This window comes from Prionailurus viverrinus, chromosome D4 (genome assembly GCF_022837055.1).
Source record: "Prionailurus viverrinus isolate Anna chromosome D4, UM_Priviv_1.0, whole genome shotgun sequence".
Classification (NCBI taxonomy): Eukaryota; Metazoa; Chordata; class Mammalia; order Carnivora; family Felidae; genus Prionailurus; species Prionailurus viverrinus.
The window spans coordinates 392,096-416,037 of NC_062573.1; the positions used below are offsets into that span (position 1 = coordinate 392,096).

At 51.3% G+C, this 23,942-nt stretch overlaps 1 protein-coding gene across 2 annotated transcripts; it reads right to left on the reverse strand.

The window, feature by feature from the left end:
- Positions 1-119: 119 nt before the first annotated feature.
- On the reverse strand, positions 120-17,108 carry TBC1D13 (TBC1 domain family member 13). 2 transcript variants are annotated; one of them, XM_047831500.1, is made up of 12 exons: positions 17,000-17,108; positions 15,966-16,039; positions 14,376-14,416; positions 13,735-13,796; positions 13,484-13,583; positions 12,643-12,725; positions 9,970-10,129; positions 6,902-7,112; positions 6,173-6,336; positions 4,143-4,303; positions 3,667-3,724; positions 120-2,802 (listed from the first exon to the last, which is right to left on the reverse strand). In XM_047831500.1, exons 1-12 carry the CDS (start codon positions 17,020-17,022, stop codon positions 2,737-2,739), a joined length of 1,203 nt encoding a protein of 400 aa, XP_047687456.1. In that variant the 5' UTR covers positions 17,023-17,108; the 3' UTR covers positions 120-2,736. The 2 variants fall into 2 exon arrangements, with proteins under 2 accessions (XP_047687456.1, XP_047687457.1); XM_047831501.1 differs by lacking the exon at positions 14,376-14,416 and having other exon boundaries at positions 17,000-17,062.
- Between the last annotated feature and the right edge of the window lie 6,834 nt (positions 17,109-23,942).

Sequence of the window (23,942 nt, forward strand, 5' to 3'; positions counted from 1 at the left end):
TCCAACAAGAGGTTCCTGGCCTTGTTCTCTGCCCACTTTCAAGAGCCTCTTGCTCCACCCCCACTCAGATTTCCCCTGAGGCCTCAAAGGTGTCAGCCCATCACAGCACCAATGCCCAATGCAAAGAACACATGATTTATTAAAGACAACTTGTCATCAACAGCATTGATTCAAGGAATAAAACAGATGGAAAAAAACAAAAGCAGACTTCCATTCTGACCCTGGAGTGAGACCTGCAGAATTCTTACAGCCCAATCTCTAAGTGTCCAAAGTCCTGGGGGCAGCTCCCAACCAGGAAGCCCTGGGCATGCTGGCTCTCAAGGCACCTCCCTTGAGAATCTGGGGAGGGGAAATCACCAAGGGTCTGTCCCTTCCTCAGGCAGTATCCCACTGGGGAGCGCCTTGTAATCTGGACATGGTCCCTGTGCTCCCGATCCTCATCCCAAGGTCAAGGAAAGAGCACTGGACCGAAGTCTGCCACTGAGGCAAATCAGACGCAGTGACTCAAGTAGTATGGCCCCAGGAGGGTAGGCGGGGGACAGGCAAGAGGGAATGCATCAGGTGTCCTGAGCAGGCTGCTGGGCCCCAGGCTGTGGCCCAGGCCTCAGGCTGTGGAAGGGCTCAAAGTTGGGACTGAACCACCAGCTGACCAGTTCTGGGAAGAGGCTGAGCCAGGCTGGTGGGAAGCAGGGTCTCTGTGCCATGCTGGGGTCTTGCAGTCTGGAGACGACACCCACCCTGTTGTATCCCTTACACTCAGTTGCAGTACAGAGCTCAGAGCCCTCCCAGCCAGAACCTGCTGGAAAACCAGGAAGGTCCCACAGACAGGTGGAGAGGATGCTGACTCTGACCTTGGAAGGTCAGGAAGACCTCCAACTGCTTGTATACTTTCCCAGCCCCACCCTTCATCCCCAAACCAAGCACTTGCCAGTCTGCAATAAATAACTAGGAGTCTGAATAAATACAGTAAAAAAATCTCCCAAGTACTGTATGTTGGGAGGGGTGGCGGCAAAAAGGCAAGTGCGTAAAGTCCCAGCAGCATCCAAGGTACAGCCTGGTACAGGAGCCACTTGGGGACAGCTCTTCCTGGGCCCCACAGCCGGGCCCGGGAAGGCAGCACAAAGTCCTGGCTGCCGGACTCGGGAAGGCTTTGGGGACAAAAGGGCCACTGCTGGCCAGTCTGAGGCGGAGGCCGCTTGCTGTATCGCCCAGCCTTCCAGATCCAAACCACCTGTCTCCTCACAGGAGGGCGGGCCTTGGTCAGAACGTGCCCACTCCTCCCACAGCCCCGCGGCAAGAGTAGCCAGCTGCTCCTGCTCCGAGTGGCCCTGCCCCAGATCCTGGGAACAGCCCAAGCAGGTGACCAGGGAAGGGCCAGCACCTCCTTCAGCCTGCCTGGGGGAGACATGGCTCTCCTGGCACCAAGAGGATCCAGGGCCTTTAAGCTCAGCTACACCTGGCCCAGGGAGACTCCCATTGGTCCCACTTGCCCTTTATGGGACTCACTGCCCTGGGCTAGGACCTGGGAGCCACAAGAATGACGACTCTTCTGAAACATTTGGATCCCAACCCCTGGTACACTATCGCTTTCAGGTCCTTTTCCTCTGGGAGAGAAGGGCCTTTTGGGGGAATCTCTGGAAGCCCCAGCTCTCCCTCTTCTCCTTCCTCCATCCCCTGGGCAGAAAGGAGGGTAAGGGGCCCAAAGCCTTGCGGGCCATCATTTCCCAGCAGCTTTTGGTTTCCAACATTTCTGTTGGGAGTCAATTCAGGACCCTGCGCTGAGGCACTGTGGACTCCCTCCCCGTCTGTGCGACCTGGGGGCCCAGGGCTGGGAATGTGAACAGGGTGCAAAGGCCAAGGTTGACCCCCAGGGATTTTGCTGAGCCAGACTCCTCATTCTGTTTCTGGGGTTCGTGGAGGGGAGGAGGGGGAAGAGCTGGGGATAAGGCACCCCAAGAGAGAAGGGCAGAGGAAGAACAACAGAGGGGCAGACAGAGCAAGAGTGAGTCACACACCCCCTCTGTGAAAGAGGCAGAGGGAGAAGGGGAGGAGAAAGAGCCCTCGAGGGACCAAAGACACCCCACCCCCGTCATATACACATGGACACACACACACACACACCACACAGGAGCAGCAGACACCCGGGAGATGAAGAGACACACACACGCCCACCCAGGAAGGACTATAGACAGAAACACACACTCGCGGGGAGAGGGACAGAGAGTTTGACCTGGGCCTGGCAGCTTCTTAGCTCCTTCACAGTGTCACCTTCCCCATGGAGAAGCCTAAGCACCAACCCCCAGAAGAAGTGGTTTCTGGCTCATTTGCCAAGCACCTCCCGAGACCAGAGCCCAGAAGACCAGAGCAGGAGAACAGGAAGGGAGCAGCCGAGCAGAGGCAGGGAAGGACCCTTGCCGGCCCCCAGTGCCCCCAGTGTGCCCCAGCCCCGGAAAACCACCCCATGAGCTCCAGCCTTGCTCGGCAGCCTGGGCAAAAGGTCCCCAGGATGAAGAGCAGGGAGAGAGCTAGGGCTGCATGGATAGGAAGGAACATGGCACAGTGTGCCCCCAGCGGGAGCGGCCGAGGGGGAGGGAGCCGGGTGAGGAGGCCTGGAGTGGGCCAATCCTGCAGTTTCCCCTCAGGCTGGCTGGGATCCCACAGGCTTCTGCGTGTCCCAGAAGCCAGGGCACAGGGGTCGGTGTCTTCTCTCCCAAACCTGGGCCTCTTGCCAGGAGGCTACTTGGAGTCTTGGAGTTCCTTGGCTTTCTGAAGGATCTGGCAGACATCTGTGATGGGGTAATCCTGGGCAGGGGGAAGGTCAACAACATGCCTCTTAAGTCAGCTCACCTTTCACCACTACATGCCCTTCCTTCCCACTGGGCCCTGTCACCATGCTGGGCCCCGGGCCGGAGGGACAGGGGCCACAGGCCAAAGACACCTGCATGTCGCCCAAACCTTTGCTAACGCTACACCCGCTGCAGCACTAGCTTACCCGACCCAATCAGCACCGACCAGTGCCACAGCCCCTTCCTTAGGACTCGGGCCACCCTCCCTCCCCTCCCTCCTGCCATCGAATCCCAAGCACTGTTCATCCCGAGCCTGGTGGTGGACCAGATGCTGCTCATGCATTAGCTCAGTGGGTCACCTCATCAGTCTGGTGAGAAAGTTACTGTGACTGTGTCCATTTTACAGACCTGGTCAAATTACTGAAAACCAACCCCAGGCCAGGCACTGGAGACACTGAGGCCTGGAGAGGTGATCGCTTGGCTCGGGTCACATGACTACCACAGCAGAACAAAGATGTGAACCCAGAGCTGTTTACTCTTGAGCCTACGTTCTGAACCACTGCACCCCAACCTCCTCCCCCAGGTCTCAGCGCTTTCACCAACAAGCACCACAATGTACCGGGCGCCGCCGGGCCCCAGGTAAGATGAACTCAGGTAGAACATTTGGGTCAGGGACGCCAAGTCATTCACTCAAGGCGACACCACTCAAGTGGCAGGACCAGAATTCAAACCCAGATCCTAACCCAGATCTGCCTCAGGAGTCTGGACTCTTCTGCCCTGTTCCTGACCCCAGCCTGAAACAGCGGCTGGCAGCAGTGGGTGCTTGGTAAGTACCTGCCTCACAACCAGAGCCTGAGCTGGGCCCCCCGAACCTCATTACCTGCAGGAGCCGCATGTTTACGGTGAAGTCCCCTTCCAGCAGCTGCTCCCGGATCAGTCTAAGGAAAACACGCAGAGGGGCACCTGGGTGGCTCAGTTAAGCGGCAGACTCTTGATTTCAGCTCAGGTCGTAATCTCACCATTGGTGAGATCAGGCCCTGAGTCAGGCTCTGCGCTCACAGCACAGAGCCTGCTTGGGATTCTCCCTCTCTCCCTCTCTCTCTATTTCTCTCCCTCTCTCTGCCCCTCACCTGTCATGCGCATACATGCTCGCTCTCGCTCTCAAAATAAATAAACTTAAAAAAAAAAAAAAAAAAGAACACAGCAGCAAAGCGCTAGAGCCCTGGGCCACCGAGCGCGGGCCCAGCAGGCCCCTTCCTGCTCCCGCCTTACCACCCGCAGTGTGACACCCGCCCGAGAAATCCAGAGGCTCACTCCCCACGAGCAGCCCCGGCCCTCTGCTCGCGGTCTACTCACATGAGCATGGCACAGCACACCAGGAGGAGGAAGTCGAAGCGGTTGTCGTCGGCGAAGAGGGAGTCCCAGATACGGATGACGTCAGGCAGCAAGAACTCCTGGGACAGCAGCAGTGTCAGCCAGCGGAAGGCAAAGAACTGGGGCTTGATGTTCTGCTCTTGCTGGGGAGACAAGGCGTGGGCATGGCGGTCAGCTGCCGTGCAGTGTCATGTGGCCTATCACACTGGCCGCGCATCTGCGCCGGGCATGCTGTGGGGGGGGCGGGGGGGGGACGGCACTGGGGCCGCCCGGAGAGCCGGGCTCGGCCAGAGGGACGGCTGCTGTTGCGGCCGGCCGGTGCTGTCAGATCTTCGATTTTTCAAGAGGAGCCAGAAATCCGTGCTTTTATGTAAGCTCTCTAGATTTACAAATGGCTCAGATTCTTTTAAAATGCAGTATGGGGGCGCCTGGGTGGCTCAGTTGGTTGGGCGTCCAACTTCAGCTCAGGTCATGATCTCACAGCTTGTGAGTTCAAGCTCCGCACCAGGCTCTGTGCTGACAGCTCAGAGCCTGGAGCCTGCTTCGGATTCTGTGTCTCCCTCTCTCTGCCCCAACCCACTTGCATTCTGTCTCTGTCTCTCTCAAAAATAAATAATAAAACAAAATTTTTTTTTTTAATTTTTTTTTTTTAACGTTTATTTATTTTTGAGACAGAGAGAGACAGAGCATGAACGGGGGAGGGGCAGAGAGAGAGGGAGACACAGAATCTGAAACAGGCTCCAGGCTCTGAGCCATCAGCCCAGAGCCCGACGTGGGGCTCGAACTCACGGACCGTGAGATTGTGACCTGAGCTGAAGTCGGACGCTTAACCGACTGCGCCACCCAGGCGCCCCCAAAAAAATTTTTTTTAAAATGCAGTACGGATTATAACCCTGGATTTATGGATAGACTATTATGGGGCACTTATGATAAGCCCAGCCTTGTGCTTCACATGTGAAATATATTATTTCATTTATTTACTCTCCGTACAACATCTTGTAAGACATTACTCCCCATAGAGATGAGCCGTCTGGTCAGCCAGTGAGTATTACTAACTGAAAAACCATGTTACAAAATAACAAAAACATAATTCCAAATCTGTTTAAAGGGATCTGTTTATATGTATTTTCTTGTTCACAAAATTGTTTTTATATAGTTTCTTTTCACAAAACTGTTTTCCGAAATAAATAGGGAATGACACTCCAAGAACTTTTTAGATTATTTTTAATTTTTAAAAATGAAGTTCAGGGGCGCCTGGGTGGTTCAGTCAGTTAAGCGTCCCACTTCGGCTCAGGTCATGATCTCATGGTTCGTGAGATCTCACGTCCCACATACAGCTCTGTGCTGACGGGTCAGAGCCTGAAGCCTGCTTTGGATTCTGTATCTCCCTCTCTCTCTGCCCCTCCCCTGCTCACATTCTGTCTCTCTCTCAAAAATAAACATTAAAAAAATTTTTTTTTTAAATGGAGTTCAGAGGCGCCTGGGTGGCTCAGTCAGTTGAGCGTCCCACTTCAGCTCAGATCATGATCTCGCAGTCCATGGGTTCAAGCCCCACATCAGGCTCGCTGCTGTCAGCACAGAGCCTGCTTCGGATCCTCTGTCTCCCTCTCTCTATCTCTGCCCTCTCCCCCCAGCTTGTGTTTTCCCTCTCAAAAATAAGTGAACGTCTTAAAAATAAATAAATAAAAATAAAAATGAAGCTTGCACTTTGTTTCTCAGAGGACTGCTACCAAGCTAAAGTCATTCAGTCTACAGTGAACACACTGCATCATGCCTGGCCCACGACAGGCACCCTATCAACTTCCTCTTTGTGTCCAGCCTGCTAGGCTCCCACGTCAACTGCTGACTTGGTCTCCCGGTCAAGCCCCAGCTTTCAGGCCAGCACTCCCCAGCGGGAGCAGCCACTCTCCATTCCTGGACTCAAGCCAGAACTTGCCCCGGGCCTGGGGTGCTGAGGAGGCCTGCTATCTGTGCCCCTTCCTGTCCGTCTGCCTTGGCCCCGTGGTCCTCACCAGTTTCAGGTAGAGTTCCATGTCTTTATCCTTCAAGGTGGAGTACACCTTTTCCATCTTGTAGGTGATGCCACACTGTGAGTCATCCAGGCTCTTGATGAAGTTGTCCCGGATCTCAGCCATGAGGTTGGTGAAGCAGAAAAAGGTGTCCGCCTCGGCGTGCTCTGGCGATGGGTGGGGGAAGGGGGGTCAGCTGCAAGGGAACTGATGCCCTCCCGCGTCGCACCCCACCTCTCCCGTGCACGACGTCTCCCCCTTTGCCTCTGAGCTCCTCTGGGCCGCCCACCCTCCTGGTCCGGCCCGGGCCCTCCTCTATCCTTGACCACGCTCCGCCCCCAGACTAAGGACACCACGTCTTTCTTCTCACACCTTCAGGCAACACTGTGCATTTCACTTAGTAACTGATTACATGCTCTTCTGAGGACACTTTTCAAACCATTTACTTGAAGCCTTGTCATTCAGCTTCCGGAATGTACCCGTCATCTCCTTTATCAGAACTTCCGTTACCCACGCTGAGAGCTCAACACACTCCCCACATCCTAGAAGGCCTGAACTGGAAAGGACCTCAGAGATGATCCAGGCTAACCTCTCACCTCTGACAGAGGGAAGAAGAGGCCCAGAGGTGGGGCGCGAGTCGCAGCGCCTCACGAGGCCCATTAGCCAGGATTTCCTGGGCCCCTCTCTCTAGGGAGCCGCATGAGGGATGCGGGCAGCCAAGAGGCCTTTTACCTTTCCACTCGCTGTTGGGGTCGGTGGCAAAGGTATAGTAGAGGGGCCCCACGATCTCGTTCATGCCCTGCACGTAAGCGATGCCGGGATTGAGCTTGGCGTAGATGAACAGGATGCGCTCCACCACCTCCCAGTGGGCCTCGCAGCCGTTGGGCAGCACCTCATACTCGTTCAGGGAAGAGGGCGTGGAGTTCTTGTGTGGGGAGCACATCTGGGGAAAGAGGGGAGGAGCCGGTAAGGCGGCGACGGTAGAGATAACGCGTTCCCGCCAGAAATGTTTGCCGTTCAGGCAAGACTCAACTTCCAGCTTATGGGGAATACACAGCACAGCGGAACGCATCCAACGCCACAGGGAGAAACAGGCAGACAAACCCAGAATGTGGGGTATTCCACAAGGCAGCGGGGCCGAAGCCCAATTTATGGTGCTAAAAACCAGAACAGCGCTTACCTCTGAGGTGAGGGGTACTGACTGGGAAGGGGCATGAAGGAACTTTCTGGATGATGGAAACATTCAGTGTCTTGACTGGGCGTATACGTAACTAAAAGTTCATCTAGTTGCGTACTTGAGATCTGTGCATTTTACTACATGTAAGTTATTCCTTACTTTTTAAAAAACCTGTAACTGTGTCAAAAACAGACAACTGGCCAAGATCCTTCAGAAAGTCAAAGGCTGTGGGGGAGGGGGGCGGAAGTGGAGGCCTCCCTGAGATCGAGAGACTGATGAAATATAACATCTCAATCCCACACATACACCTTAATGGGTCTCGGATGCAAAGTCAACTAACTAAAATATTCTTGGCACAACTGAGGACATCCGATCACGGGCTGGAAGTTGGGTGTTACTGTGGAATTATTGTTAATTTTCGTATGTGAGGATGGTGGCAAAGGAGGATGTTCTCCTTCCCAGGAGACGCCCATAAGAGTACTCGCGGATGAAGGGTCGGGGCGTGTGCAACTTACTCTCTCTACATACAATACGCCCACAAATATGGCAGAACATTCACAACTGTTGAATCTAGGTGGAAAGTATACAGTTGGGAATCGTACTCTTCCTTCAACTTTTGCGAACGTTTCACATTTTTCATTAAGAAAAAGTTGGGAGATAAACAGAAGAGGGATCCCTGCTGAAGAGGGATCCTCCTGCGACAGAGCAGAGGTCTCCAACAGCGGTGCTGGCAGGAGCCCCCAGGGGCGCCGCAAAGATCCAGGTGCCGGGGGTTCCCTGTGTGAGAAAGCTGCGGGCAAACGCAGGCAGGGCCAGCGCATGAAGCCACCCGGGAAGCACAGGATCCTGAAGACAAAGTCCCTCCCCCGTCATACACACACGTGCAAACATATACACGTGTGTACATGTGCGCTCACACGCACACATCGCTAACATTCACTGACAGCTTTCCATGGGCAAGACCGTGCTCTGCAAGCATTCCTCCATGAAGTCCTCTGAACAATCTAGAATACCTGCTCAACATCATTTTGAAGACGAGGAAACCGAGGCTCAGAAACGTTAGGTCACTCACCAAAGTCTCGCACTATGTGGTGACAGTAGGACTTGAGCCCAGACTGGCTGACTCCATAGCCTGCAGCCCAGGCCTCAGAGAAATGCCTTGCAGCCTTCCCAAAATCTGCAGAGCCGTGACCTCATTTCAACCTCCTGGTGATTCAAAAGCCAGCATGGTGGAAATGATCCTGCCCAGTTTACAGGGGAGAAGGTGGAGGCCCAGGAAGGTGAGGCTGGTGTTACTTCCCCCGAAGTCAAACAGATGTTCAACTTGAACTGAATGGCCCAACCGCAGGTCCCCAGGTCTAGGGATGCAGCTTCTGGTCAGGTTCTCTGCCACCAGGACCAGATCAAGACCTAAAATGGGGAAGAGCTCTGCTCTCAGACCCCAATTACTGCAGTGAAATGAGTGAAGCCAGGTCCGCACCTTGCCCTGTAGCCAGGACATCAGCGGCAAGTAGGGTCGCCCACGTGGCCAGCCAAGCATTCTGCACCCCCTGGCACATGTCACTCTGTCCCGGGCACATGGGCCCCTGGGATCAGCTGTTAACTGCCCGTGTCACCCCTGCAGCAGAAAATGGCTGCTATCCGAGAGACACAGAGATGTGATCAGCCATTCTACCTGAGGGAAGAAAGCTTCTGCAGTATCATATGTCACGAGTCTGTTGGAAGTTACAGAGAAGGATTTTTCTACTGTTGGAGGACAATGAAAAGTTTTGAGGAAAAAGCGGGAGTTCCATGTCAAACATAGGTGTAAGTTCAGGAAGAAGGTAATACGCTTCATTTGGCTACAGGCTGCTTCTCAGAGTTACAGGAATCTGCTAGAAGACTGGGATTCAAACGCTCCGTGTGACTTGGCCAGCATAAGCCCTAGCAATTCTAGCTCCTGATCTCTCAAGTCTACCCACATTTCACCCCGGCCCCCACCTGCCTGTGCCTGGACAGTGCGGCCGCCTCCCATCCTCCATTCCTGCCCTTCCAACACCCCCACGGCAACTGCCCACAGCAATCCTTCACAAAAGCAGACCGGAATCACGTCCCCGCTTTGCTCAGAAGTCCCTAGGTGGCCTCATGGCCGCTGACCTTGCCAGCATCCTCTGGCGATGCCCCCCTCTTGCCTGGCTGGACTCTGCTATTCCCTGAACACACCACACTCACTCCTGCCTGAGGCCTCCACTATGCCCTCCTCCCCACCTGGAACACACTTTCCTGCTAATTCCTGGCCTCTTAGCTGAAATGTCACCTCCTCGGGGAAGTCTTCCGGGACACCAAAGCCAGGTCAACTCCTCACTGCCTCACTGTTCCCACACGTTCTCATCAGCGTGTAATCGCTTTTTCAAGAGCCATCTCCCCTGCTGCTCCTTCAGCACACGGGAGGACCTTCCCCCGGCCCCCCACACCCCCAGACTTTGATAGCTGACTTGCAGAAGAGCCCCAGAGGTGGACCTGGCAGGACCAAGGTCGCTTTGGGTAGCTGTCAGGGCAGACGGCCGGTGGCCAGTGCTCTGAGGGAAGCAGGAAGGAAAAGGTTGTCACGGGGCATCCCTGGGGCCCCCGGGCTGGCTCTCACATTTGTGACTCCGCTCCGGTTCCGGGCCACTGTCTGCGATTTCAGCGTCGTCTGTTCCACCCGTTTACGAAGGGTCTCAAACTCATTCTGGGGGTCCAGGATAAGGAGGCAGGGGTACTCGGTGGCTCTCTGGAAGAAAGATATATCTGGGCACAACCTCCTGTCAAGAGGGAACAGGAGAGAGCACTGTTACTCAGGATGAAAGTTAGGAGCATTTCATCAGCACTCTGTTGCCGGGTGCTCCACTATTCCAAAAGGCATTTTTTGTGTTTTTTAAAAAATTAGTAACATTTGGGGCGCCCAGGTGGCTCAGGTGGTTAAGCATCTGACTTCGGCTCAGCTCAGGTCATGATCTCACCATTGGTGAGTTCGAGCCCTGCATCGGGCTCTCTGCTGTCAGAGCAGAGCCCACTTTAGATTCTCTGTCTTCCTCTCTCTCTCTGCCCCTCCCCTGCCCTCTCTCTCTCTCTCAAGAATAAAAAAATAAATTTTAAAAAATTAGTAACATTTTTGGGGGAGGGGGAGACATAGAAAGCAAGCAGGGGAGGTGGAGAGAGAGAGAGAGGGAGGCAGAGAATCTAAAGCAGGCTCCACACCATCAGCACAGAGCCCAATGCAGGGCTTGAACTCATGAACTGCAAGATCATGACCTGAGCCAAAATCAAGAATCGAACACAACTGACTAAGCCACCCACACGCCCCTGTAACATTTTACTTTTAAGAATTTAGTTGTTGTTGTTGTTTTTTTTAACATTTATTCATTTTTGAGACAGAGAGAAACAGAGTGCAGCCGGGGGAGGGACAGAGAGAGAGGGAGACACAGAATCCAAAGCAGGTTCCAGGCTCTGAGCCATCAGCACAGAGCCCAACGCGGGGCTTGAACCCACGAACCACGAGATCACGACCTGACCCAAAACCAAGAGTCAGATGTTTAACTGACTGAGCCATCCACGTGTCCCTAATATACCCACATTCTGATTTGTATTTCCATATAGATACACACACATATAAAATTTTAAGTGTCCTTATGGTCTTATAATCCAACTCTTCTCTTTAACCACAACCATCTTTCCATGTCAAAAGTATTTATCTAAAAAAAAAAATTATCTAATACATATAGGGTGTTCAGTGCAGTGTGGTTTAAAATGGTTATGTTGATAAACTAACTTAACTAAAATGGTTATGCTGCACGTTGTGTAACAGGATAGTATACAGCTGACACAGGAAGATGTCCAGGACAGAGGGAGAGGAAAACAAGGTGGGAGACCGTCTCTACGATGCGATCACACAGGTTTGGTTTCGTTTCGTTTCCAGTTTTACTGAGATATAATGGACCCACATCACTGCGTCACTTCAACAGGTAAAGTTTTTCTCGTGCACGTTACTGCAGCACAGGCACGCTTTCCAGACTTCTTACACCCAGCACGTTGCAAATTTGCCCCCCAAAAAACACTGAATGACATGCTACAATCGCTACCAGTGTGAGACAGAACCTGTTTCTCTAGAACCGGGTTCAAGACATGGTTCTTGACGCAAACTGTTAAGACGCCTCGTGCACAGAGGCCGCCCCAACTCCACCCTGAGAATGCAGGAGGCAAGACCCTCTTTTGCATCCTGGCTGAGCCACGCTGGGCTGGGTGTCCACCTGAGGCCATCTGAAGATGGGGCCGGACAAGCTGAGCACGGACAGAGGAGCAGCGCCCAGGGCCACGAGGGCCCGGAAACACGGCCGGCACCCGGTGAAAGCGGAACTGAAACCCGGCAAACTGACTGCAGATCTCTAGCTCCAACCACTCAGCCCCACTGCAGGGAGGCCTCCCTTCCAGCTCCTCACACAGCCTTGTGGGAGATCCCACCCACTGCCAGACATGCCAACCCCACAGGAAGCAGGAGCGCGTTTCCACGTCTCTCTGCCAAGCGGAAAAGCACGCCCAGGCACACACTGAGGCTCACAAGTTTTCAAAAACCACTCATCTGATCCTGTCACTCCTATGCTCAAAACCTCTGCATGACTGCCCCATGCCCTTGGGATCAAGTCCAAGGTCCAACCCCCGCCTCCTTCCAGTGTGGCTTCCACCACTGCTCCTGAACATGCCTCCATGCGCTTTCAGGGCCTTCCCGCAGGCAGCTCCCCACCACCACGGTCTTTCCCTCCCTCTTCCCCCAAGGCCTCTCACTCCTGAGACCTCAGCCGAGGCCTCCCCCCAACCCTTAAAGCACCCTGAACTCTTCCCTCAGGGCACTGACCACAAACGCTAATTACACGGAAGACCCATCTTGCTGAAGGACTGTCTAACCATCCTCCCCACCGGGTTCTAAGCTCCTTAAGAAGGGGACCACGTCTGTCAATTCCATGCTCAACCCTGAGCTCGGCACTGAGCTCGCCATAGAGTGGGATCTCAGTATCTGTCGCAGGAAGGATCCAATGAACCCATAAACACCTGCGGCACGACAGAAACTAAGGCAGGGAGAACGGAGAGCCAGGCACTCGACTCGGTCACTGGCCCCGTTCATAGGCCGACATCACTGGGGCTTGGACCCACCTACCAGACCAGCCTCCAGCCGTTCCTCAAACACCCGCCTGTGGGCGTGGGCTGCAAAGGGAAAGGACAGGACTGGGAAACCCCCCAGAAGTCCCACGGGCCAGCTCCTGACCCCCAGTGCCCTGCTTACCGGACGTCTTTGTCGATTTGCAGCAGCACCTCGTTGTCCTTGAAGTATGTGTTCCAGCGGCTGTCGGGGTTGGGGTTGAGTGGCTGAGGGGAGAGGATGAGCTGCTCTGTCCCAGGTCCAGCCAGGGCCCCAGGAGGCAGATTCCAGTCTGGGGGGGGGCCTGAGCAGAGGCCCAGCGGGGGCTCTGAGACAGCCTGTGAGCTACTTGGGGAGCCTCCGACATCACGTTCTGCTCTGAGGACACCCCTGCTGGGCAGGGACCACCCTTTCTGTCTCAAATGCCGCATATACCAGGTGCTCACTAAACGCTTGTTGCATGAACGCATGTTGTATTATCAGGTCTCTTCGAATCTAATTCACCTTGCTCGGAATCGTCAAGTCTAAACGTTGGAGGACGGGCCTGGGTCCATCCATCTCCACTTTCTGCACAAGGGGAGGGGCTCAGTATCTGAGGAGAGCATGAGGCTCCCTCCAGGCCACAGAAAGACCATTTCTTCTCACTCCTGCCCTGCTCTCTCTTCAATTATAAAATCAGAAATTTCCCCAGGGAACAGAGGCGAGGAGACACAGCACACACAGAGGACTTGGCTCAGTTCTACACACACACTAAGACCCCAATTCATGGCCTACGTTCCTGACCAGGCCCAGCGCCTGGGAAGGAGAAGGGAGAGACAACGGCCTCCAGGGGCTGAGCGGCCCAACACAGAGAGGAGGTACTGGATGGTCCAGAGGGGACCCAGACTGGCCACATCTGTCCTCTGGGGCAGACGGAACTTCTGGCTCCAAAGCCTGCATCCCTCCCTACTCTGTAGCCTTGGCCCCTGCTGAGACCCTTACTCACATGGTCCTCAAAGGTCACATCCTCCCTGGACACACCCATGTTGGCCTTGGCAATGCCAGGTTGGATAATCATTTCCCTCAGGAACTGAGAATACAGCTCCCTGCAGGAGAGAAGGGGAGAGAGGATGATCCCAAGGGTCTCGTCCAGGGAGCCTGGACCAGAGAAGCAGCAACAGGAGGCAAGGCAGGCCCAGCACCACCTGCTGTCTGATAGGAAGGCCCTCCCGTCACCCCCCTTTCTCATGGTCTCACCTCTGCTTGGCCAGAATGGAGGTCCATGAGGCTCTCTCCAAGGGGAGGTAGTTCAAGAGAATCTGCACAGAGGGAGAGGAACAAAGCTCTGTCGACTCCTGGGCCCAACCCCAGACAGTAGGTGGAGGCCGACAGGCCTCAAGGAAAATGTCTAATAAAGGCCAGAAGACCAGATGGGCTGAAACCCACGCGTGCAGGTGTGGGCTGGGGGTAGCCTCCCCTTTCCTCTCCACTTTATCCCAAACCCACCCTTTCCTCTGCTTATCCTCACAGAGACCCTCGCAAAGGATAAGGAAACCTGGAGCTCAAGAGGCTGGAAACCAAGACATCGGGTTTCTGCTCCCACCTCGGCTAATAGCTTTGGGCAAAGCGTGGCCTCTTTCTGTCCCATTAAGCATCACTTCTACTGCCCTGTGCGGACCAGGAAGCAGAGAGCTTCACTGCCACTACTACGTGTTCCTGCCCCAAGGGAATCCTGGAGGGGATGCCAAGAGGAAAAGAAACCCAGGACTTCCCAGAAAAGTCTCCTCGGACAAGCAAGGAAAGGCGCAGAAGAAGGGGAAGGGGCCAGGGCGGGGGCAGGCCATGCAGGAACCCGAGGACATTTGGCAGAGCAGGCACCCCACCCCAGGCACACCCACCTTCCAGCAGAGGCACCGAAGTCCGCCCTCACAGGGGATGCCTGTGGACACAGCAGGCAAGAGTCACGCCCCAGGCCAGAGCCCCCAGACCCCCCCGGCCCTCCACCTCAGAGCCAGTGGGCAAGGAATGGAGTGTGAGAAGTACTTCCTCAAGAATCATCTCCTGTCAGAAAAATCATTGGACTACAGGCTAATCCTGTGTATTTCTCTCCATGACCCCTGCCCCCACCCCAGAGGTCCCTCTGTGGGGAACGTTCTTTTGAGGATAACGCCTTCTCATCCTTGGTATTTCTTCCTCAGAGCAGCACTTACCCACCACCACCATCTCTGCCCAGTCGGAGTCAGGTCTCTCATTATAAACGATAATGGCTCCATGAGCTGTCCTTCATAGCATCCAGCCCAGTTGGGACTGTATAACATGGTTTGCGGATTTATTTAACCTCTGTAACACCGACAGCTGGGTGAGCCCCCGAAAGAGAAGAACCAAATCTGCCTCATATTCCCAGCCCCTAGCGTGGGGCACAGCACACAGCAGGGACACTGTAAATATTTGCGGAATATAAACTAAGCTATAAATGCTAAGCACTCTGTGCCTTATGGACATTACTTCACTTGACCCTCATTACAACCCTAGTAAGTAGAGAAGATTAGCACTCTCATCCTCACCTTCCAGATAAAGAAACCTATCCGTAATGACAGAGCAATCGGGGACTCCAACACAGGTCTGTCCGTCTTAACTCTACAGCCCAAACTCAACGCACAATGGCTTCCCCGAGGCCTGGTAGATTCTTCAGCTCAGTACACACCCCATGACCCCTCAAGATCTTCAGGGTTTAAATATCACTCTTGAACAAAAGACAAACGTCTCCTGCGATACTGTCAGGAGCCTCACTAAAGCAGCTGCTGCTACGGTACCCCTAATACCGTGAGTGGGAGCTGATGCCCACCTCCCTCAGAATCTGCATGGGGACAAGAAAAGCAACTACAAGAACTCCTTGCTGACCAAGTCACAAGGGCAGAGCAGTAACAAGAATCCACACAGAACACCTTAGGATGTTTTAAAAGATAAGCAAAAATCTCTGTGCTGGAAGGTTAACCATGCCAGGGAGGGCAAAGTCAAACACTGCTGGGGTTCAGCTCCTTAAAGTCAGGGTCTCAAGGCTAGAATTTTACCGTTAACCAAAGTTCACCATTGCCTGAGTCAGCTGTAATCCCCAAGCCTGGGAGAGAATCAGGAACTGCTCTGCAGCTAACCAAATTCTACAACACAGGAAGTTTGCTGAGGAGTGAGGCAGACCCCGAAGCGGCTTGAGTCTCTTCCCCGCTCCAGGCTCCCGCATTCGATCCTCTCCAGTAACCCTCAGCCAGCAGCAAGCACCGCTTACACCCCAGGAAGCATCCTAAGGCCGAGGCTTGCTCTTGGCGGTCAGGGCAGTCAGGGATGGCTGAGAGTCCCAGAATCAGCAGAAGGCCCCACGAGGCAGGCTGGCCGCCCTAGAACTGACCAGGTGTGGCCCTGGGCACCTTCCCCTCCATCCCAACCACAATGCTGCTCTAAGGAAACCCTGAACGTGGAAAGCTGCTGCTTACCACTAAAACTGAGTTCCCGAAGCTTTTCCAAAGCGATCGTGGGCTCCTTCAGGACATCCTGGAAATCTGCAATCCTAGAAGTCGGACAGGAAGGCAAATGAAGCACATCCAAACCCCAGAGTGACAGACTTAGTGATCACTTCTGAAGCCCAGAGCTCTCATATCACCAGCCTTCAACCAGTTCCTCCCACCCCTTCAGGACATAAAGACAGCAAAGCTCAGCCTAGGTCCTGGCCAAAGGCACCTTAGGGGAACTACAGAATTACAGATCACTTCTTCCTCCAAACCCAGGAACATAGAGATATTCCTCTAGAGGTTCTCAAGCAAACACCATGAAATTAGACACATTTCTAACATTTAGTGAGCTGGCATTTATTGGGCACTTCCTGCTGGCCAGGCCCAGCCCATAGTGCCACTAAGAACCAGGAGTAATGTGATCCCTAGACAACGGACCTATGTAACCTGCACGCAGCTCCCCAGGCTCAAAAATACAACCATTAGAAGACCTCTGGGCTAGACAGTAGGCAAGGACAAAAGGTTTAAAGAACAAGCGAGTCCTGGAGAAAAACTGAAGACTTCACAAAATTTGGCCAGTGCTGTGGGATTGAGCCTGAGGGAAAGACTGGAGAATCCAGGTTCTCCAGCATTCCATGTAAAAACCAGGCAAGGGGAACAGGGAGCATTTGGAGGGGACGGTACTGGGGCAGAGGATTAACAAGGGGGACAAAAACGGTGGGGAGGGGATGGGGAGCTGGAGAACGGGGCATCGAGGCCCTGGATGAGGAAGACACCAGGGGAAGGGGGAAACCCGGGGTCCAGGATGAGGGAGAGACATGGGGTGACACCGGGGAGCAGAAGAGGTGCCTCCGCTCCGGGCACCCTCAGGCCCACAAGCAATGAGGTTGGAAAGTGGGCGCCCGAGACCCGCTACACTGGGCTCCCGCTTCCTGGCCGCACCTGCGTCCCGCCCTGCAAGGCAGAGGGGGCGGCCTGGCCAGGAGTGGTCCGCCTGGGTCGCCCCCGGTGGCCCTTACCTGCTCTTGTGCAGACTCGACATGGTGTTGACTTCCGGATCCCCCCTTTGCCCTCGCCGCCGCCGCCGCCGCCGCCGCCCCCTAGGGACGCGGGGCTCTCTGCAAAGGCCTCCGGCCGGAAACGAAGCCGCGAATGCGCGCGTTCCGTTTCGCCCCGGCCCACCCGCTCGGCCCGGCTCCGCCCCACTCACGTGCCGCCCCTCCCCGCCACTGCCGAGGCGGGGCCACGGGGACGCCGGGAGCGCGGCCCCGCCCCCGTCTCCACCCGGCCCACGCGCGCACGAGACTGAGGACAAACCTCTGCCCAGGTACACCGTTCCCTGTGTCTACTCTTTGCACTTCCCTGGGCTACAGTTTATATCTATGCAGCTTACCTGTCACCTTGACCTCTTCCTTACCCGTTCCTCGACGGCAATAAACTGTTACGTCATTGTTTCAAGAATGTGGACCTTCCCAGCTCAACTATACAGGCCTCCCGGCGGGTCTTTTCATTACCAAATCCTCGACGCCTCTGACAGCAGCGCCCGCACCAAACAGATGGCTCAATGACTACGGTTCAGTAACTATCAGATGGAAGAGGTGGACTACAGTTCAGTGTTTCCTTGGCTTTTGGAGTTGACAAACATGAAATTTACTTTATGAGAACAATAGAAAAAGAGAGCCAAGGTTTCAGGATCCTTCTTAAGAGATGGTTGGCAGCCTTACAATGATTTTTTCTACATACTTGTGTGCCCAAGTGCATAATTGTCCTTATCTTTTAATTTATCCACTGATGGGTGAAAACTTTGTCATTGGACTGGAAAGCCTCAAAACCTCCCCTTCCGCCCTCAAGACTTGTCTGTTCCATGAAGTAGGGACACAGGTACCTGTTCCTGTATTCACTAATCCCATGATTTCTGCTCCCACTGTGTGTTAGGTACTGAGCTGTTTTTGTAGAATACCAAGGTTACATTCTTGTATGAAATACAAGAAATAAATTAATGCTCTCTTAATGGCACAATAGGAAAGGAATATTTTTCCAGATAAAAAGAATATCAGTCAGCCCTTAAAATGTTGCTTAGGAGACAGGGAAAAATGCAAATGATATGTTAGGAAAAACATATTTGGGGCGCCTGGGTGGCTCAGTCCGTTAAGCGGCCGACTTAGGGTCAGGTCATGATCTCACGGTTTGTGAGTTCAAGTCCCGCGTCGGGCTCTGTGCTGACAGCTCGGAGCCTGGAGCCTGTTTCGGATTCTGTGTCTCCCTCTCTCTGACCCTCCCCCGTTCATGCTCTGTCTCTGTCTCAAAAATAAATAAATAAATAAATAAATAAATAAATAAATAAATAAAAAACACATTTGACTTATCATTTGAAAAAAAAAAGTTCTATTCTTTTTTTTTTTTTTTTAATGTTTTATTTATTTTTGAGACAGAGAGAGCATGAATGGGGGAGGGGCAGAGAGAGAGGGAGACACAGAATCGGAAACAGGCTCCAGGCTCTGAGCCAACAGCCCAGAGCCCGACGCGGGGCTCGAACTCACGGACCGCGAGATCGTGACCTGGCTGAAGTCGGACGCCAACCGACTGCGCCACCCAGGCGCCCCACTATTCTTTTTTTTTTAAACATCTCTTCACCTTTGAGAGACAGAGAGAGCGCGAGTCAAGGAGGGGTAGAGAGAGAATCTGAAGCAGGCTCCAGGCTCTGAGCTGTTAGCACAGAGCCAGAGCCCGACACCGGGCTCGAACCCACTAACTGTGAAATCATGACCTGAGCTAAAGTCAGACGCTTAACCAACTAAGTCACCCAGACACCCCTAAAGTTCTATTTCTATCTCACATCTGACAGAAAAATAAATTGTAGATTAAAGCGCTGCAATAGGAAAATCTATGGGACTAGAAGAAATATATTTAAAAATTTTTAGGGGCACCTGGATGGCTCAGTCGGTTGGGCATCCAACTTCAGCCCAGGTCATGATCTCACGGTTCCTGAGTTCAAGCCCCGTGTCAGGCTTTGTGCTGACAGCTTGGAATCTGGAAACTGTTTCTGACTCTGTGTCTCCCTCTCTCTCTACCTCTCCCCTGTTCACACTCTGTCTCTCATTCTCTTTGAAAATAAATAAACATTTTAAAAAATTTTAATAAAAAATAAATATTTTTATAATCTTGGAGAAGGAAAATACAAGGCCCAGAAGCCATGAAAGATAAGACAGATACATAATTACTTAAATTTTAAAATCCCTATATGGCGGGGCACCTGGGTGGCGCAGTCGGTTAAGCGTCCGACTTCAGCCAGGTCACGATCTCGCAGTCCGTGAGTTCGAGCCCCGCATCGGGCTCTTTGCTGACAGCTCAGAGCCTGGAGCCTGTTTCAGATTCTGTGTCTCCCTCTCTCCCTGCCCCTCCCCTGTTCATGCTCTGTCTCTCTGTGTCTCAAAAATAAATAAATGTTAAAAAAAATTTTTTTTAATAAATTAAAAAAAAAATAAAATCCCTATATGGCAAAGTAAAAGGCAAGCATCAATAGGGGAAAACATATATACCCTCTGTGATAAAAGGCTAATTTTTCTAACATATACAGAGTTCTTAAACCAACAAGAAAAAACACCCCCCTTGGAAAGGAAGTAGGCATTCATTCATTTGAGAAATTTATTGAGTGCCTACAATGTGCCAGTATTTTCTAGTATTCGGAATTTAGACATGGACAAGACAGACAAAAAAAAAATCCCTGTCCTTAGGGTGCCTGGATGGCTCAGTCAGTTAAGCATCTGACTCTTGATTTCAGCTCAGGTCACCATCTCACAATTCGTGAGTTTGAGCCCAGAGTCAGGCTCTGCACTGACAACTCAGAGCCTACTTTGGGGATTCTCTGTCTCTGTCTCTGTCTCTGTCTCTGTCTCTCTCTCTCAAAATAAATAAAAACTCTCTGCCCTTGAAGCAGTGACATTTTAGTGAGACAGACACTTAAATAAGTAAATAAATAAGACAAATAAGTCAGATGGTGAGCAGTCCCTGAAAAGAAAAATAAAGCAGAGATGGGTAGTGGAGGGGTGTTGCAATTTTAAATAGTGGAGTCTGGAAAGCTGCTCTTAGGTAACATCTAAAAAAATATATGTGGGGTGCCTGGGGGGGCTCGTCTGTTAAGTATCAAAGTTCAGCTCAGGTCATGATCTCTCGGTCCATGAGTTCTAGCCCCGTGTCAGGCTCTATGCCGACAGCTCAGAGCCTGGAGCCTGCTTTATCTCCTTCTCTCTCTGCCCCTCCCTCCTCCCCCCAAAAGTAAATAAACATTTAAAAAATACAAATAAATACAAATAAACTAACATCTGAAGGAGGTAAGACAGTAAAGCTCATAAGCAGGCAATTCAAAGAAGAAATAACAATGTTTCACCAAAGCCCGAAATGCCATTAAATTGGGCTTATGCTCAGATGAGTATGATTTTGAACAACCATATTGCCTCTTGGGTGGGTAAAAGTAATCAGCATTTATTGTGCCCGCCATCACTAGGATGTGGAAAAACAGGCCCTCTCTCAAACAGCTTTAAAGTGAGTTAAACTGGTACAGCTCTTTCCCAGAGCACTTTGACAAGTACTAATGCAATTGGTCTTAATTTGTACTTTTTTGAACTTTTTATATTGAAATACTATAGGTTCGCAGGAAGCTACAGAGAGATCCTTTGTATTCCTCACCCAGTTTCCCCACGGGTTTCATTTTTATACAATTTTACCAGCTTTGAGACATATTTGATGTTCCATAAGCTGCCCATATTTCAAGTGCTCCCTTTGGGGCGCCTGCGTGGTGGCTCAGTCGGTTAAGCGTCCGACTTCGGCTCTGGTCGTGATCTCACGGTTTGTGAGTTCAAGTCCCGTGTCGGGCTCTGTGTTGACAGCTCGGAGCCTGGAGCCTGCTTCGGATTCTGTGTCTCCCTCTCTCTCTCTGCCCCTCCCCTCCCGCCTCTCTCTCTCTCTCTCTCTCTCTCAAAAATAAATAAACATTAAAGAAAAATTTCAAGTGCTCCCTTATGTAAGTTTAGACATATAGACGTGTGTGTGTGTGTATATATATATATGTATATACACACATACATATAAATAATTGTGAAACTACCACCACAATTAAAATAATAACAAGCATATCCTTAAAATAACAAGCATATCTTTAAAATAATAAGCATATCCTTCGCCCTCAAAAGATTCTTCCTGCCCTTCTGTATCTTCTCCCTTCTTCCGCTTTTGGTACACTCTACCCTCCCCCCACCCCCAACCCAGGCAACCACTGATCTGCTTTCTGTCACTATAAATTAGTTTGCACTTTCTAGAATTGTATATAAAAGGAAGCATATACTGTATACTCATTTTTATCTGACTCCTGTCACTCAGCATAATTATTTTGAGATTCGTGCCTATTGTAGCCTGTATCAGCACTCAATTGCTTTTTTTTTAAGTTTATTCATTAATTTTTAAATGTTTTTTAAAATTTTATATATTTATTTTGAGACAGAGAGAGAGAGTGAGTGAGTAGGGGAGGGGCAGAGAGGGAGAGAGAGAATCCCAAGCAGGTTCCACGCTGTCAGCATAGAGCCAGATGAGGGCCTTGAAGTCACGAACCATCAGATCATGACCTAAGCCGAAATCAAGGGTCAGACACTTACCAACTGAGCCACCCAGGCACCCTATCACTTGATTCCTTTTTATTGCTTTGTAGATTCCACTGTATGACTACATCATAGTTTTTTTTTAATGTTTTATTTTTGAGAAAGGGAGAGAGAGCATGAGAGGGGGAGGGGCACAGAGAAGCGGGGTGCAGAGAGAGAAGGGAACAAAAGATCCGAAGCAGGCTCTACGCTGGCAGCAGTGAGCCTGATGTGGGGCTCGAACTCACAAACCATGAGATCGTGACCTGAGCCAAAGTCAAACGCTCAACCAACTGAGCCACCCAGGCGCCCTGTGAATACACTATAGTTTACCCATTTCCTGTCGATGAGCATTTGGGTTGTCTCGATTTTTTGCCATTACAACTAAAGCTACTATGAACACTCATGTACAAGTCTTTATAAGGATATATGCTTTCGAAATGAAGTGCTGGGACCTCATGAAGATAAAAAGCTTCTGCACAGCAGAGGAAACAACAAAACTAAGAGGCAACAGACAGAAAGTGAGAAGATATTTGCAAATGACATATCAGATAAGGGGTTAGTTTCAAAAATCTATAAGGAATTTACCAAACTCAACACCCAAAAAACAAATAATCCAGTGGAGAAATGGGCAGAAAACATGAATAGACGCTTTTCCAAAGAAGACACCCAGATGGTAAACAGATACATGAAAAGATGCTCAAAGTCGCTCATCATCAGGGGAATGCAAATGAAAACCACACTGAGATACCACCTCACACCGGTCAGAATGGCTAAAATTAAAAACTCAGGGAACAATAGATGTTGGCGAGGATGTGGAGAAATGCAAACTGTGGTGGGAATGCAAACTGGTGCAGCCGCTCTGGAAAACAGTGGGAGGTTCCTCAAAAAATTAAAAATAGAACTACCCTACAACTCAGCAATAGCACTACTGGGAATTTATCCAAAGCGTCCAGGAGTGCTGATTCATAGGGACACATGTACCCCCAATATGTATAGCAGTTCTATCGACAATAGTCAAATTATGGAAAGAGCCCAAATGTCCGTCAACTAATGAACGGATAAAGAAGATGTGGTTTATATATACAATGGAATACTACTCGGCCAAGAAAAAGAATGAAATCTTGCCATTTACTACAACATGGATGGAACTGGAGGGTATTATGCTCAGTGAAATAAGTCAGAGAAAGACAGATACCATGTTTTCATTCATATGTAGATCTTGAGAAACTTAACAGAAGACCATAGAGGAAGGGAAGGAAAAATAAGTTACAGAGAGGGAGGCAAACCACAAGAGACTTAAAAAAAATTTTTTTAGGGGCGCCTGGGTGGCCCATTTGGTTAAGCATTTGACTTTGGCTCAGGTCATGATCTCGCAATCCATGGGTTCGAGCCCCGTATTGGGCTCTGTGCTGACACGTCAGAGCCTGGAGACTGCTTTGGATTCTGTGTCTCCCTCTCTGTCTGCCCCTCCCCTGCTTGCACTTTATCTGTCTCTCTCTCTCAAAAATAAATAAATATTAAGTGTTTCCCTCTCTCTGCCCCTCTCCTGTTGCACAGTGTCTCTCTCAAAAATAAATACATATTAATTTTTTTTTATATTTATTTTTGAGAGAGACAGACACAAGTGGGAGAGGGGCAGAGAGAGACACACACAGAATCTGCAGCAGGCTCCAGGCTCTATCAGCACAGAGCCTCATGCAGGACTCAAACCTACAAACCATGGGATCATGACCTGAGCCGAAGTCAGACACTTAACCAACTGAGCCACCCAGGTGCCCCAAGAGTCTTAACTCCAGAGAACAAACTGAGGGTTGATGGGGGTGGGAGAGGTAGGTGATGGGCCTTGAGGAGGGAACTTGTTGGGAATAGCACAGGGTGTTGTAAGTGATGAATCATGGGAATCTACTCCTGAAGCCAAGCCTATACTGTATGTTAGCTAACTTAATAAACTTAAAAAAAAAAAATAGGACATATGCTTTCTTTTTTCTTGGAATGGAATGGCCAGATGAATTTTTAAGAAATTGCCAAACCATTTTCCAACATGGTTGTGTCGTTTTATACCCACACCAGCAGTGTATGAGGGTCCCTGTTGCACCACATGCTCACCGACACTTAGTATGGTCAGTCTTTTTAATTTTGACATCCTAGTAGGTGGGTAGTGGTATCTTATTGTAATTTTTAAAAAAAATTTTTGACAGACAGAGAGTGAATGGGGGAGGTTCAGACAGAGAGAGAAACAGAGAATCTGAAGCAGGCTCCAGGCTCTGAGCTGTCAGCACAGAGCCCAGTGCAGGGCTTGAACCCACGAACTGTGAGATCATGACCTGAG